Source organism: Gekko japonicus, unplaced genomic scaffold (assembly GCF_001447785.1).
Source record: "Gekko japonicus isolate JY-2015 unplaced genomic scaffold, Gekko_japonicus_V1.1 scaffold791, whole genome shotgun sequence".
Classification (NCBI taxonomy): Eukaryota; Metazoa; Chordata; class Lepidosauria; order Squamata; family Gekkonidae; genus Gekko; species Gekko japonicus.
The window spans coordinates 555,028-569,804 of NW_015173696.1; the positions used below are offsets into that span (position 1 = coordinate 555,028).

Here is a 14,777-nt window from a genome sequence, read left to right on the forward strand (position 1 = left end):
TCCCGTTTTTTTCCCAAAATGTAAGATGGTGACTCACAAAGTGTTAGCCTTCTGTAATACTTGTAGTAGCTCTGTTTGGGTACGCCCAAAATAAATAACTTGCGTTGTAAATGAGCTCAGTATTTACTAAGATTTTGTGGAAGACGGATGTCTGGAAATACCTCTGGTACCCATTTTAAAGGGCCGTTTTCATATCCTGTGAGAGAGGCCTGGAATTTTGTGCAAAGAAAAAGCACCTGATGTACGGAACCATAGAGTGAACAGACTTCCTTTTTGTATAGTCATTCACCTGCATGCCGTATTTGCAATGTCAATATTTGAAACATTGCAGGATTTGAAAATTTTTGACAGTGAGCAAACTATCAAGAAATATGGTTCAAGGTAACAAGGGAGGAACAGGTAGGCATGCAGGCTGCAGAAGCTCCAACTTGTGGGGCTTTTAGGAAGATGCTTCATGCATATTCTCAGGAACTACTTATAGAATCATAGAATCATAGAGTTGGAAGGGACATCCAGGGTCATCTAGTCCAACCCCCCTCCTCATCCACACTGACTGCTGTTCCATGCCCAGAAGATGACAAAAAATCTCCAGGATCCCTGGCCAAACCAATCTAGAAGTTTCTAGAAATGGAAGCTTCTTGTGAAATCACATAGCATGAAAGCCCTGCTCATTTTGAGCTTTTTTCCTTTAGAGCTTATACCACCAAGTCAATTATTCATCTTTTCAAGAGCTGATGTGGTATAGTAGTAAAAAGCATGAAATTTGTGCTGGAAGCTTGTTTTGGTTTATTTCAAGGAGTGCAGGGCACCGTACATGGTCTTTCTTTCCCCCAATCACTTCATTTTAACTCCACAACAACTTTGTTAGTTAGGTTAGCTTTAAGTTCAGAGCAACTGGCCCAAGATCATCCAGAGTGCTTCATGAGTAAATGGGGATATGAGGTCGTAAATTTTATATGCTAACTGTTATACCATGCTGACTACACTTGTCTAGTACAACTGAGTCATTTAGTATAGTAGACAGCTTTTTGGCTATCTGCTCACACCATTGTTCCCTAAGTTTTTTCATGAAGTATTTTGAAAAACAAATTAGGAAAAGCTGTAAATACATACTAAATATTTGCCTCTGGCAGGCTATATATTGGATGAGCAAGTCTCTTTAATCACCTTTGTTCAAGTTCTGCTTCAGTTCTTGAATATGAAATAAATCAGAGGTTAAAATGAGTTTCTGCATTGTCACATTAGGATAGCTTATCCTGCCAGCAGGGCGTTAATTGGCAAATCTGTATGCTGTTGATCCATTTCCCTTTTTTGTATTTGGATTAATGTGCTGGTGGCCTTATGAAATTACACGGGTGTCTGAACTGTTGTGCCTAGGGTCTACAACAACTCAGATGCTACCCACAGATTTGCAGCATTTAAATGTAGACACACCTTGCAAGGATTTTTGTTGTGCATTAGTTTTTTGTTTTCCCCAGTGCTGTTTGGAAGCACTTTTGTGGTTTCCATTTTGGATTCATTAACTGACAATTCAAGCCAATCAGCAGGGAGCAAAGGTCGGAAATAAGTATTGCTTTATTCACAGGATTTATTTACTGGATTACAGGGAAGCTTTTCTTCTGCCAACAGCTGAATCCACCAGCCTAAGAGCATCTATGTCTTTCTCTCTCTCTCTCAAGGTTTTATAGACATATTTTCTGAATCGAAGGAGTGCCGTAGCCTTCATGCTTCCATGCTTCTGAGATTCCTGCACCGGAACCGTATCGCCAGCTCTGTCATCCCATATCCAGTTTTGGAGTACTTCAACAACATTTGCAATATGCGTTCTTCTGTACTGAAGGATTCCTTAGATCGGCTTATCTTAAAAGAAAAAGGTATTGGAACTTCTTGGTCTCCTGGGGAGGGAGGTGTTTATTACAGGTTTGAAACTCCACCAGCTGAGCATCTTGCTTATTTGGCTGGCGCGCATTTGTTCTGCTCTCTCCCCCAGTAGCCCCAGAGCCAAGTTGATTTAGGGACTTGCTTGTAGAATGCCCCTTTCCAGCTGTGGGTATTTTCAGGGCTCTTTTTGTAGCAGGAACTCCTGCATATTAGGCGACACACCCCTAATGTAGCCAATCCTCCAAGAGCTTACAGAACTCTTCTTACAGGGGCTCTTGGAGGATTGGCTACATTAAGGGTGTGTTGCCTAATATGCAGAGGAGTTCCTGCTACAAAAAGAGCCCTGAAATTTAAATGTCATTGTCAGGGCTAGGCAAGAGCCAGATTGCCATGGAACTTTAACATATTAAGGGTCCCTGAGAACTCTGTCAGCTTTCCCTTAAGAAAAACAGCTTCCCCCCTCCTGGATCTGCCAGGGATGCGGTATGAGAGAGCTGCAGTTTCTTAGTTTTCCTTGTTTGTTACAGGGTCTAGAGTCAAGGAAGCACATGAGTAATTTTCATACTGTGCCTCAAGGGAACAGTTATTGTGCGGTGACAGATAAGTGTTCTGGTGAACCCAAAGTGCTTGCCCACAGAGGAGTCTACGGCTTGTGGCTCTGAATGTTCCTTTGCTCTTGATTTGCCTTTTCCTGATCGATATTCATCAATTGCATGCTATTTTGCTGCATCTGTGCATTGGGTGTCATTGGATCACTGAGTTATTCTTAATGCAGATGCACAGCAGAATTACTTGGCCTCCAAGGAGCAGTGCGCGTGGCCTCTGTGCACAAATGTTTGCCTTGGATTTGCCCCTTTCCATGACTCATGCATGCCCTCTTTATGAGGGCAGATGGTCAACTTTTGGGAGGGGTGTGAGAATGAAGTGGTTCCTTAACTGTCAGAAATTTGGGAAACATTGGTCGTAAAATGTGCACTCATCTTTTCCATAGTCACAAACTGTGTGGCAACTAAAGAAAGTAGGTTTTGTGATCCTGGGGAGGAATTTTTCTTGATGTAGGGTTGACTTAAACTAACAAAAATTGACCAAAGGAGCTTTGAACACCATACCCTGGCAGTAGACTGATGTATTTGGCACTGACGGTGCTAATTTCAGCATGGTGTTACAAATGGGAGGTACACCCAATCTAGTGATCTGTTATGTATGAGAATCAAGTTTCTGTAGGTCTTCTAGCTGTAGTGCTTCCTACATTCCTTACACTGAATAAATTAATAAGCACAAACTAGATGCCCTCCTCCAAAGGGCTCTCAGTCTGTCCAAAGCAATAAAGCAGATGGATGAAGGAACACACAGCAAGAAGCAAGTTAAAACTACTAGGATCACTTGTAATCACCCTGTTTTTGCTCCTTTGTTTCGCTTTTACAGAATGCCCTAATGACTTAAACGGAAACCAGGAGTTGGACAAACTTAAATCTGTTTCCAAGTGTTACACTCACATAGAAACCTCCTCCAACTCAGCTGATATTGACAAAATGACCAATGGGGAAACTTCCTCCTTCTGGCAGTCCGATGGGAGCGCCCGTTCACACTGGATACGGTAAGCGAGAGACTCCTTGTTGGGATCTGGGGTCTAGGATTTCTCAAGTACTGTGATGGGAGAGGGGAAGTGGCTTGTGCCCTTCCAAGCTCACTTGAGATCTGCATGTTGAACATATGAGTTGGTACAGAGCCAACGTACACCAAGTCCAACCTGTGTAGGCCTGATCGATGTAATCATTAAGGCCGAGCGCCGAAGAATAGATTCTTTTGAACTATGGTGCCGGAGAAGACTCTTGAGAGTCGGTTGGACTGCAAGAAGATCAAATCAGTCAATCCTAAAAGAAATCAACCCTGACTGTTCCCTGGAAGGCCAGATAATGAAACTGAAGCTCAAATACTTTGGCCACCAAATGAGAAGGGAGCACTCACTGGAGAAGACCCTGGTGCTAGGAAAGACTGCAAAGAGGAAGGGGGACGGCAAAGGATGAGATGGTTAGACAGTGTCATAGATGCAATGAACATGAAGTTGAGCAAACTTCAGAGGACGGCGGAAGACCGGAAGGCCTGGCGTGATCTGGTCCATGGGGGGTCACAAAGAGTCGGACTCGACTGTGCGACTGAACAACAACAAAATGTTGGGACTGGGCTATGAGTAGAGCAGAAAACCTTTATCTGATTGTTATTTGATGAGATGCAATAGACCTCAAAGACTGTATTTTCCCATCAGGCTAAGCCCAGTCTGTTTTGGAGGGCTTTGGGAGCAGATCTACATGAATGGCTGGGGCTTGGCTTTGAATTTTCTGAATGTGAATGAGTCTCTTTTTGCTGGCTTGGTTATAATTTGTGACATTTCTGCATGACTTAAACACATTTTAGTTGTCTGTCTTACTATGTGGACCTTTTGTGAGTCAAACAACAGGACCGAAGTGTTTTAAATCTGGTCTTTTGTCCTCCAGGGTGTTGGGAGAGATGTACGTTACTGGAAACGTGTTAATGCCTTCCTGATACTTATGTTCACAAGGGCAGCATTTTTGTGTAACTTTTTATTTATCCAGTTTTCAATTTTATAAAGAACAAAGATTAAATAACAACGAAAACATTTAACAGTTAACAAGAAATAAATAACAATTACATAGGAACTATTATTTCAACATTGTGTTGAGGTATATAGCTAAGAAGTATACATTCAATAGAAAGCAAAGTTAATATATTTCTTAGGTAAAGCATTCTGTGGTGTTTCAATTTTTTCCATAAAATTGAATTGCTTTGTACACGTGTCCACCGTTAACAGTTGTATTGCCAGTTTATCTGTTACTATAACATCCCGAACTTTTAAAAACCATTGCCTTACCGTCGGGATTTCAGGCGTTTTCCAGTTTTGAGCTATGAGAATTAGCATATTTTTTTTCCATTCACTACTTTTGCCTTTTTTAAGGTTTGTTTTTTGTTTGCAGATGTACTGTATGGGGGAGGGGGGGGGCGTGTTTTGTGCCAGCTCTGCCCTGATTGCCAGACTTTGGCTCAGACTTCAGCTGCAGCAGCACAAATCGGTGCTTGAACTGCTGAGCTGTAGGATTGGCTGCATAGATGCGGCAGTGATGAAGCCTGTGGGGGAATATCTTTGATTCCCCCCCCCCCGATAATTAGTGGAAGAGGGGTTTCGTTGGGTTACTCATCTTACTTTCTCTTAAGTCACCGCCCGGTGAATCTGCCCTGTAAATCTACATTAATCTGTTCCTGCTATGATGGGAACCCCCATCCTCGCCTGTCGCTCTAGACTGTTTCCCACTTACACCAGCCCTCCCCCCAGGTTGCCAGCTTTGCACAGACGGGAGCTTCTCTACCATTGGTGTTCCTTTTGAAAATGAAGCTTTTAGCCCTGGCCCTTTTCTCTTCCTTTTGCTCAATGCAGAGCAGGAAGGGTGGCATCTCTACCCTTCATAGGAGGAGAGGAGAGAAGGAGGAGATTGGATTTATACCCCGCCCTTCACTATCCAAGGGAGTCTCAGAGCGGCTCACTTTTTCTCTTCCCCTCCCCACAACAGACACCCTGTGAGGTAGGTGGGGCTGAGAGAGCTCTTGACAGAAACTGCTCTTTTTCAAGGACAGCTGTGCCAGAACTATGGCTTGCTCAAGGTCACCCAGCCAGGGGCAAGTGGAGGAGTGGGGAATCAAACCCAGTTCTCCCAGATTAGAGTCCGCACACCTAACCACTACACCAAACTGGCAGTTTAAAGGTAGTGCAAGCTGCTCCTCTTCCAGCCACTAACGGAAGCAGATCTGGGTGGGATGCAGATCCCTCATTGACCTTGTTGCTGCCACGACAGAGGCCAAACTGGGTGTAGAAGGAAGTGATGGGAAAACAGGGCTAAGCTAGCATTGAAGGAGATGTCTTGCTCGGACCCCAGGGAGAAGAGGTCAGGGAGCATATGGGGTCACCAAAAGGGACAAGGTCTCTCGGATTTACTTGGTCCTGCCCCGCTAGTGAGCAAGAGGAGTGAACGTTCTTTCAGGCTTCCTCTCCATTTGATGAGAACGCACAATCTTGGTAAGTTCAATGCCCCTTTCATCCTTTCGCTTCATAGTTGCATTTCTCTCTCTCTCGCCTCGCAGTTTAAAGATGAAACCAGACGTCATTCTGAGGCACCTCTCCATTGCAGTTGCAGCGAACGACCAGAGTTACATGCCGCAGCAAGTCACAGTAGCAGTTGGAAGGACTGCCAGCAATCTTCAGGAGGTCCGCGATGTTCACATTCCAAGCAATGTCACCGGCTACGTGACATTGTTGGAAAACGCTAACATTAGTCAGATGTGTGAGTCAATAACAATGCAATTGATGTTTCTGGTTTCTTTAAAGTAACTTTTTTCAGAGCTGAGATTACAGGATCTAGGGCTCGGATGAAGTGCAGTTGTGCCACCAGGGAACGTGTTACATTTGTCAAGTTTATTACAATCCAAGCTCAGAGAAGACAATCAAAATAATCGACAAACATTACCTTAATTACATTGTTACATTGGTTGCTTGACATAAATATACTGGGCTTAAAATACAGTGCTTGGTTAAAATTTGTTAAAACAAACAATCTTCTTCTGTCTAATTATACGTGCCCTGGCACAAAATCTGGCTACTTCAAAAGTAATTTTGTGACAGCGATTTCCAAGAAGCAGCAAAATATAAAAATGGTTAGGTCTACCTGGGTGCTTGAATATATTATCCCAATTATATCCCATTTCGAATGTTCTGGTAGAATCAACAGTATAAGAGAATGTGCTCAGTTGTTTCCACCATACCGGAGTGGCATGTGCAGAGACGCTTTTCATATGAAATACGGGCGAATTTCCCTTCAAGGAGGGGCAGATGGAAGAATGTTTAATCGAGCAAGAGTAAAAGCTCTGCGATGTTTGGGGAATTCCAGCGTATAGAGGTATGTCGATGGGACAAAGGTTTAGTTGCAGTTCCCCACTGCCGGGACAAGATGAGCTCAAGCTCTATGCAGTTGAAGGGAGGTGTCCCAAAGTCTCTGCTTAACTATTGTTTTCGCTCCCTGATAACCAAGATGCCAGAGAGCCATACTAGAGAAATCTAGGCATTAGAGTTCGGTGTTGCATTTGTAAAGCATTGAAATCGGAAGCAGTTTTGTAATTTACTGTCCTTAAGCAAACTGTGCCAGTGTATCTTCTCTGCTTCTATGCACCTGCCTTCTAGAAGGAGTCTCTACACCCCAGCAAAATCTCCAAGAATCAAATCTAGTTTAAATCATGCATTGCACTTGTAAATGTTTTCAGGGCTACCCCAGTGCCTCAATTATTTTTGTGGAGCCCGAATTCCATAGTGGTGTGGTGGTTAAAGTGCTGGGTTGAGGAGCAGGAGGCCCAGGTGAGGCTGGTACAGTCTCACTTTCTTGTCTTCACCTGCCTTAAAGGGTTGGTGCAAGGATTTAATGGAGGCCGGGAGAAATATGTGCAGTGCCCTGAGCTTCTTGGAGGACAGGTGGGATGAAGGTGAAATAGATCTGCCTGCTCAAGGGTTTGTTGTCCGTTACCTGGTACTGAAGTGAAATTTTCCCATTTTACAAATCACTGTCTTTGCTGCAGTCACCTCCTAATGTGATGTCGCCAACAATCTGTACAAAAACACCCTAAATGAAATGCGGCTATTGCTACTTGGAAGCTGTTGTGCCTGTGACTGCAGCTTAATCCGTTGTTGGAATTCTGTGTGGATCTCAGTGTCTGTTGGAAGGGCCATTGGGCAGCAGTCATGTATCTTGACTGATTACTTTTGAACTAGGAATCTTTCTTCTTTATTCTGAATGAACATATAACATTTAAATTAATACATTTATATGTGACTAAAGGGATTAAAAACCCTTCTTGGACAACTTGTCTGGAGAAGCAGCAGCATAGAAATTTACTAAATAAATGGAAGTTCTAGAATTTATGGAGATATGGGGGGGGGGGAGTCTTGCTCTGAGCTTTCCGGGCAAAAAACAGATATTTGGGGGAACCTGAATTATACACCATATTTAATTTCTTGTCAAAGCTGAACTCATTCCTTTGACAACATTAACATGCCTAACTGTTGGAACAACTGGAGGAAACCCGCTTGGAAGTGGAACAAACTGGTGTCGTACCCCACCCCCCCACGGGCTCATCTCCATCTCTGCTTCTGGACTTCAGACATCTTTTAGGTTAGAGAATGATTTTGTATGAAGAGCAGTGAGTTTGTTTGGGATGAGGGAGCCGGGCTCCTTTCAGAGGTGGATTGCCTTTCTTTTGAAATGAATGTGCAGCAGTGGACTGATTACCATGAGGCAAAATAAGACCTCTGCCTGCGACGATGTATTTTGGGGGCTACCGAGGGTGACAAAGTCAGGGCCAGATCTGACCTCTTGTGCAGATTCTGCTGGGATGTTCTCTCCATGCAAAGCCTCATTGCAATGACCAGAGCTGTATGAGAGGCAAAGCGAGGCTGGAAGAAATTACCCTTGTTTGATGCTCTTTGACAGATGTGCAGATAAACATCAAACGTTGCCTTAGCGATGGATGCGATACCAGAATTCACGGGCTCAGAGCTATCGGCTACCAGAGAGTGAGGAAGGGCGGGGTCTCGGTCTGTGACGCTTCAGCGATCTGGTACTGGTCGCTCTTGACTTCCTTGGTGACGGCTTCCATGGAAACAAATCCAGCGATTGTCCACACCATCTTGCAAAATACCCAGTGAGTCCTATTCCCCTTGCTGCGTCTTTCTCCTCTGCAACCCCCTCCTCTCCCCTTTTGGAGGCCTTGGGGTTCTTCTGGGTGGGGATGTGCAGATGGCGAAAGGCAGGAACCATGGCCTGGAGGAGACAGGGCCTCCCATAGCCAATGGGCCTCCTTCTCCTTTGTGTGATTTTTCTGCCCCCCTCCAAAAAAAACCCTACTTGTGGTAGTCAGAATTGTGAGTACACTGAGCTCTCATGAGCTCTCACAATACAAGAACTCGTGAAATTGCTGAGCAGTCGGGTTAGAACAGATAAAAGGAAGTACTTCTTCACCCAAAGAGTGATTAACACATGGAATTCACTGCCACAGGAGGTGGCAGCGGCTACAAGCATGGACGGCTTCAAGAGGGAATTAGATAAGCATACGGAGCAGAGGTCCATCGGTGGCTATTAGCCACAAGGTATAGGTAGGAACTCTCGGTCTGGGGCAAGTCATGCTCTGTATTCTTGGTGCTTGGGGCGGGGGGCAACAGTGGGAGGGCTTCTAGTGTCCTGGCCCCACTGCTGGACCTCCTGATGGCACCTGGTATTTTTGGCCACTGTGTGACAGAGGGTTGGACTGGATGGGCCATTGGCCTGATCCAACATTGGCTTTATGTTCTTATGGGTAGGGTTGCCAACTGGAGGGTGGACTGTATGGCCTTATATCCTGCCAAGCTCCCTCCCCTCCCCAAACCCCACATTCCCCAGGCTCCACCCCCAGATCTTCAGGTATTTCCCCACCCGGAGCTGACAGCCCTGCTCATGGGGCATGTGTAAAATGTACTCAGGTGCCCAGAAGGGCAGAGGTTCCCAGTCACTTTCAATATCATCTTGCAGCGGGCACAGCTTCATTCATTCATTCTAAGCTTTAGCAATGGTTTTGTTGCGTCATTTCTGATGAGATGATCTTTCCCCCTCTTCTTTAGGAAAGCCCTGCAGCATATGCCACCACTGTCTCTGTCGCCCGGTTCCACGGACTTCTCAAGTTTTTTGTCTCCTAATGTTTTGGAAGAAGTAGACAGTTTCCTCCTCAGAATTACCAGGTACATTCATAACAAACACCATCAAATTAGGAGGGGATGGGTGCTGAAAAGGGCTGAGCAAAGACTGGGGCTTTTGAGTTTAACTCAGCAAAGGAGGAGGACGTGATAAATGCTTATACTGTAATTGTGTGGAAAGAGGATACCAAGGGATTGTTCTCCCTGTTTCATAGTAGTGGGTCTTGGCTTAAGACCTCCGGTCAATGGAGCTAATAAATGAAAGGAAAGGAATAATGGGTCTTGTATTATGACACGCCTTGCAAGTTACCCATCCACGAGAACTTACCTGTCCTAATTGAGTGGGTGCGTAGCCGGACTGGGCAGACATAGCCTGTTTCCCATTGAGTTCTGCAGATGTAAAAGGGGAGGGCACATTTGTCACAGAAATAAGTCGATGTTTCCTAAAGGATGAACTAGGAACTGGTAGCACCAGGGCTGAATCTGACCCCCTTAGCAATGCTACCAAGGCCCACTGCAAGCTAACTCAGAAGCGAAAGAGGCCTTGTAGGGAGGGTGAGGGCTGGTGACGACAGCATTTTCTCGCAGGCTCTTTTCATAGGGCGGGAGGTGAAGCCTTGATCCACAGGGACTCGCTTGCTCTACTCAGACTGGTCCTCTAGCAAAACAAACTTCAGCCCAAGATCCTAAAAATATAGCTTGCCTTATTTGGTTGTTCTCTTCTAAACGCGCTTCTTTTAAACTTTTTTCTTTTGCCGTCAAGTCGCAGCCAACCTATGGTGACCCCACAGGGTTTTCAAGGCAAGACGTGTTCAGAGGTGGTTTGCCATTGCCTGCCCTGACATAGCAACCCTGGACTTCCTTGGTGGTCTCCCATCCAAATAATAATCAGGGCTGACCCTGCTTAGCTTCCGAGATCTGATGTCATCGGGCTAGCCTGGACTATCTAACACAGGGCTTTAAATTTATGCCTCTCCATATTAATGCAAGGAGCTGCGGCTCAAGTGGTTAAGATGCTGAACTGCAGGCTGCGGAAGGTCAGTAGTTCAGCAGTTGGAGACCAGAGTTGCCGCATGACGGAGTGAGCTCCCGTCTCTAGTTCCAGCTCCTGCCAACCTAGCAGTTCGAAAGCAAGAAATTGCAAGTAGATAAATAGGTATCACTTTGGTGGGAAGGTAACAGTGTTCCGTGCGAAACATCTTAGGAAAGTGCTGGTTCTTCGGCTTTGAAACGGAGATGAGCACCGCAACCCTAGAGTCGGACTCGACTGGCTTTCAAGCAAGGGAACTTTTACCTTTTTTACCTATATTAATGCATGTGGACATCTTCAGCTGCCTTATACTGAATTGGAACATTGTTCTCTCCAGCTCATTTCCGACTTGACTGGCAGGTGGTCTCCTTGAGATGCAACTTCCTTAGTCCTGCTACCTGAGATCCTTTACCCTTGGAGATGCCGTGCATTGAATGTAGGGCAGTCTGCCTGCCAAACATGTAGAAGGCTTCTGGTGCTTGAAATGCCGCAAAATATATGCAGATCTGGAAGTCTTGGAAGTGTGTTCAGTGTGCCTGTTTGTGCCTGAACCAGGAGGAAAGGCAGGATTTAAGTGTTCGAATAGAATAACTAACTAAATAAAATACGAGTAACATTAAGATGCCAACTTTAAAAACTTTTTTACTGCATGCTTGAATTTACAGATCTTTCTCCCCCCCCCCCTCCCCTTTCCTAGTTGTTGTGCTTCTCCGGAGGTAGAGCTCACAACGTTGGCATTTGCTCTCGCCAGAGGGAGCATTGCTAAAGTGCTGAGCTCACTCTGCACGATTTCTGACCATCTGGAAACGCCGTACAAAGCTGCATCTCTCATCGCTTCCATGGCCACAGTCCGACAAAACCTGCTCTATAAATATGGTAGGTGTTGGTGTGGTGTGCTCTGATGGTCTGAAAGCAAGTGCGTTTGCGCACGCACACACACACAATGAGTGTGATATTCTTTGCATGGCTTAGCAGATCGTATGGTTCATCAACAGTGTTTAAGCATGATGGCTGAGCCAAAATGGTGCATTCTCATGTTTTTTTTCCAAAATTATTACTAATAGCGACTTGCTTGAGGTAAGGAGCAGTTTGTCCCTCTGAGAGAAGGCAAGTAACCAGGGTGGTTTCTGGTGATGTAGAATTTTCATTGCTGTTTCCTCTCCAGAATTCCATGTCAGGAGCCAACAATAGTACACACACCCTTCTATCTCACGCACCATTTAAAGCTAGATCCAGATGACTAGCCGTGTTAGTCTGTCTGTAGCAGTAGCAAAGAGCCGATGTCCAGTGGTACATTAAAGAAGAAGTGAGCACTGACTCACGAAAGCTAATACCCTGCCACAAATGTTATTAGTCTTGAAGATGCTAGTGGACTCTTGCTCTTTTCTACCATTTTAAGGTAGTCATTCAATAGCATTTATAACATATGCTATCTAAACTATAGAAGTAATTGGTTTTGTAATAATGTTAAGAGAGATTATCTCTGTCTGGTGGAATTGTGTTAAGAGCACAGATGCTTTATAATAGGGTTGCAAACCTAGTACAGCCGCATGGATTATGTAAAACGTCTCATGCCCCCAGAGTATCACGAAATATATTAAGCTTATTTTGGGGCAGCTCTAGACATCTTGCTCAGAACCTCCTAAGAAGGAGTGGTCAATGGAGATGACAGAGCCACTAGCTTAAAAATGTTCATGACAGCCTTGTTTAAAAGGCAAAACATAAACTCCTCAATAATTCAGTATATAAGAAAATACAGACTGGATCCTGAGAACAGTGAGCAGAGCTCCACTCCTGGAAGAGATCTCTGGTGTCTCCCTCTTGCTGTTTCCGTGGATCTTGAGGAATGATATGGGAGGCTGTAGCTTGAGAAAGAAATCGACAGAAACCGTGGATTCTTCTTGCATAAGAGGAAATGTCTTCTGCTTGTGTGAAGGCTGGCTGCTTCCCCTTCTATGAATCAGACAATATGTTTTTCAAGAAGCCTTATTTACTGTGACTGTTAAGGCTTGTGATAGTGGCTGCCTAATACTTGGTTGCTGCAGTGGCTCAAGTGGTTAAGACGCTGAACTGCAGGCTGTGGAAGGTCAGTAGTTCAGCAGTTTGAGACCCGGGTGCCACATGACGGAGTGAGCTCCCGTCTCTAGTTCCAGCTCCTGGCAGTTCGAAAGCAAGAAATTGCAAGTAGATAAATAGGTAACAATTCAGTGGGAAGGTAACAGCATTTCGTGCGCCTTGGTGTTTAGTCATGCCGGCCACATGACCATGGAAACATCTTTGGACAGCGCTGGCTCTTCGGCTTTGAAACGGAGATGAGCACCACAACCCTAGAGTCGGATTCGACTATTCGACTGGCTTTTGAGCAAGGGAACCTTTACCTTTACTAATAATTGGTAGATTGTTTCAGGTGGGTAGCCATGTTAGTAATGTAGTAGCAGAACAAATTTAGAGTCCAATAGAACTTTAGAGACCAAACAAAATTTTCCCGATCAGAAGCCTTTTATTAGTCAAAAGTCACTTCATCAGATGGAAAATGCTGTTGGTCTTTAAGGTGCTAACTACTACTTATACTTTTGTGCCTAATAATAAAAGCAACATCTGTGTGTTTCTCATGTGCTGCCCTTCCTCCTAAGAACTCAGAGCTCAGTTATTCCCTTCCTCATTTTCTCCTTCAGCGCGCAGAGTAGACGATGTCAATCTTTCCCCTGTCAATTACATCTTTAGCCTACTGTTCCCTCAAGGAGTTTAAAGGTGGTGTATTTTGTTCTCCTCGCCTGCATTTCCCCCCCCCCATGAAAATTATGAAATAGCCAAGGTCACCCCGTGAGCATCACGTCAGGGTGGGGACGCGGTCACATTTCCTTGCTTTTAATGCAGCATTCTAACCACTGCACTTCACGGCCGTAGCTGTGCAGAGGGATGCAGAGTCCTTGCTGCCTTTATGGAGCTTGGTTTAGCAGTGAGCAGCCTTAGCAGAATGTCATAATCACTCCACTGAGTCACAGTATTGGGTGGGTACAAGACTAATTGAAACTCCAGGGTTTTTTTGTTTTGTTTTGTTCTTAGCAGCCAGCACCTAGTTCAGACGTCTGCAGCCTGAGGCCCATTATGGAACAAAATGTGGATCTCCCCCCCCCCATCAGATATTTAAGCAAAGGTGTATTGGAGGGGTAGGTGGGATGTTAGAATAACCAGCTAGCGATGGGAAACAAAACCAAAGATTTGTGTGGGACTAAAGAGCTTCTTAGAAATGCTTTGCAGAAAGGGAAACGATAGCAGGGAATCACTGCTAGTATTCTCATCGTGAATGACATGCAGACTAATGCCTGTTCACTAAAACAAATGCACAGGGTCCTCCTGGGTATGCCTGTTACTTATTGTGAAACCTTTGGTGGGCCACTTCCCAATATAGGACTCTCAGAAACTTTATCAGCACATCAGTTCTCCTTCATGTCAAGCTGTGTATTTTGAGATGTGCAATTGGACTTCCTTATACTGGGCTCTTGGTTGATCTCTTGCTCTCAATTTTAACATAGTTTGGCTCTTTAATTGTGAAAAAGGTGCTGTCCTCTAATCCAGCTTGTAGATACAGTGTGGAAACCAGTAATATTTACAGCCCTGTACTGAGAGAAACTTGTACATTTTGTATTGTACATCTGTTCTTTCACCAAGAAGCTAGCTTTTAGTTGCAACATTGTTACCCCACACTCACTGGCCCCCCAGGTGTAATTTGTAATTGTAACTTCAAAAACAATAAAAGAAGAAGAAGAGGAGATTGGATTTATACCCCGCCCTTCACTACCCAAAGGAGTCTCAGAGCGGCTTACAAACTCCTTTCCCTTCCCCTCCCCACAATAGACACCATGTGAGGTAGGTGGGGCTGAGAGAGCTCTGACAGAAACTGCTCTTTTTTAAGAACAGCTATGCCAGAACTATGGCTTGCCCAAGGTCATCCATCAGGTGCAAGTGGAGGAGTGGGGAATCAAACCCGGTTCTCCCAGATTAGATTCTGTGCACCAGTTTGGCATAATGGTTAAGTGCGTGGACTCTAATCTGGGAGAGCCGGGTTTGATTCCGCACTCCTCC

General features: G+C 44.8%; 1 protein-coding gene across 1 annotated transcript in view; it reads left to right on the forward strand.

The window, feature by feature from the left end:
• Nucleotides 1-14,777, forward strand: part of ZZEF1 (zinc finger, ZZ-type with EF-hand domain 1) — a gene marked incomplete at its 5' end in the record, with an annotated part of 113,749 nt that overhangs the window by 16,428 nt on the left and 82,544 nt on the right. Inside the window, 6 exons of the mRNA XM_015423192.1 lie at nucleotides 1,680-1,874; nucleotides 3,307-3,478; nucleotides 6,034-6,233; nucleotides 8,427-8,637; nucleotides 9,590-9,706; nucleotides 11,389-11,567. Of these exons, the coding sequence (XP_015278678.1) occupies nucleotides 1,680-1,874; nucleotides 3,307-3,478; nucleotides 6,034-6,233; nucleotides 8,427-8,637; nucleotides 9,590-9,706; nucleotides 11,389-11,567 (1,074 nt within the window). The remainder of the gene's footprint in view (nucleotides 1-1,679; nucleotides 1,875-3,306; nucleotides 3,479-6,033; nucleotides 6,234-8,426; nucleotides 8,638-9,589; nucleotides 9,707-11,388; nucleotides 11,568-14,777) is intronic.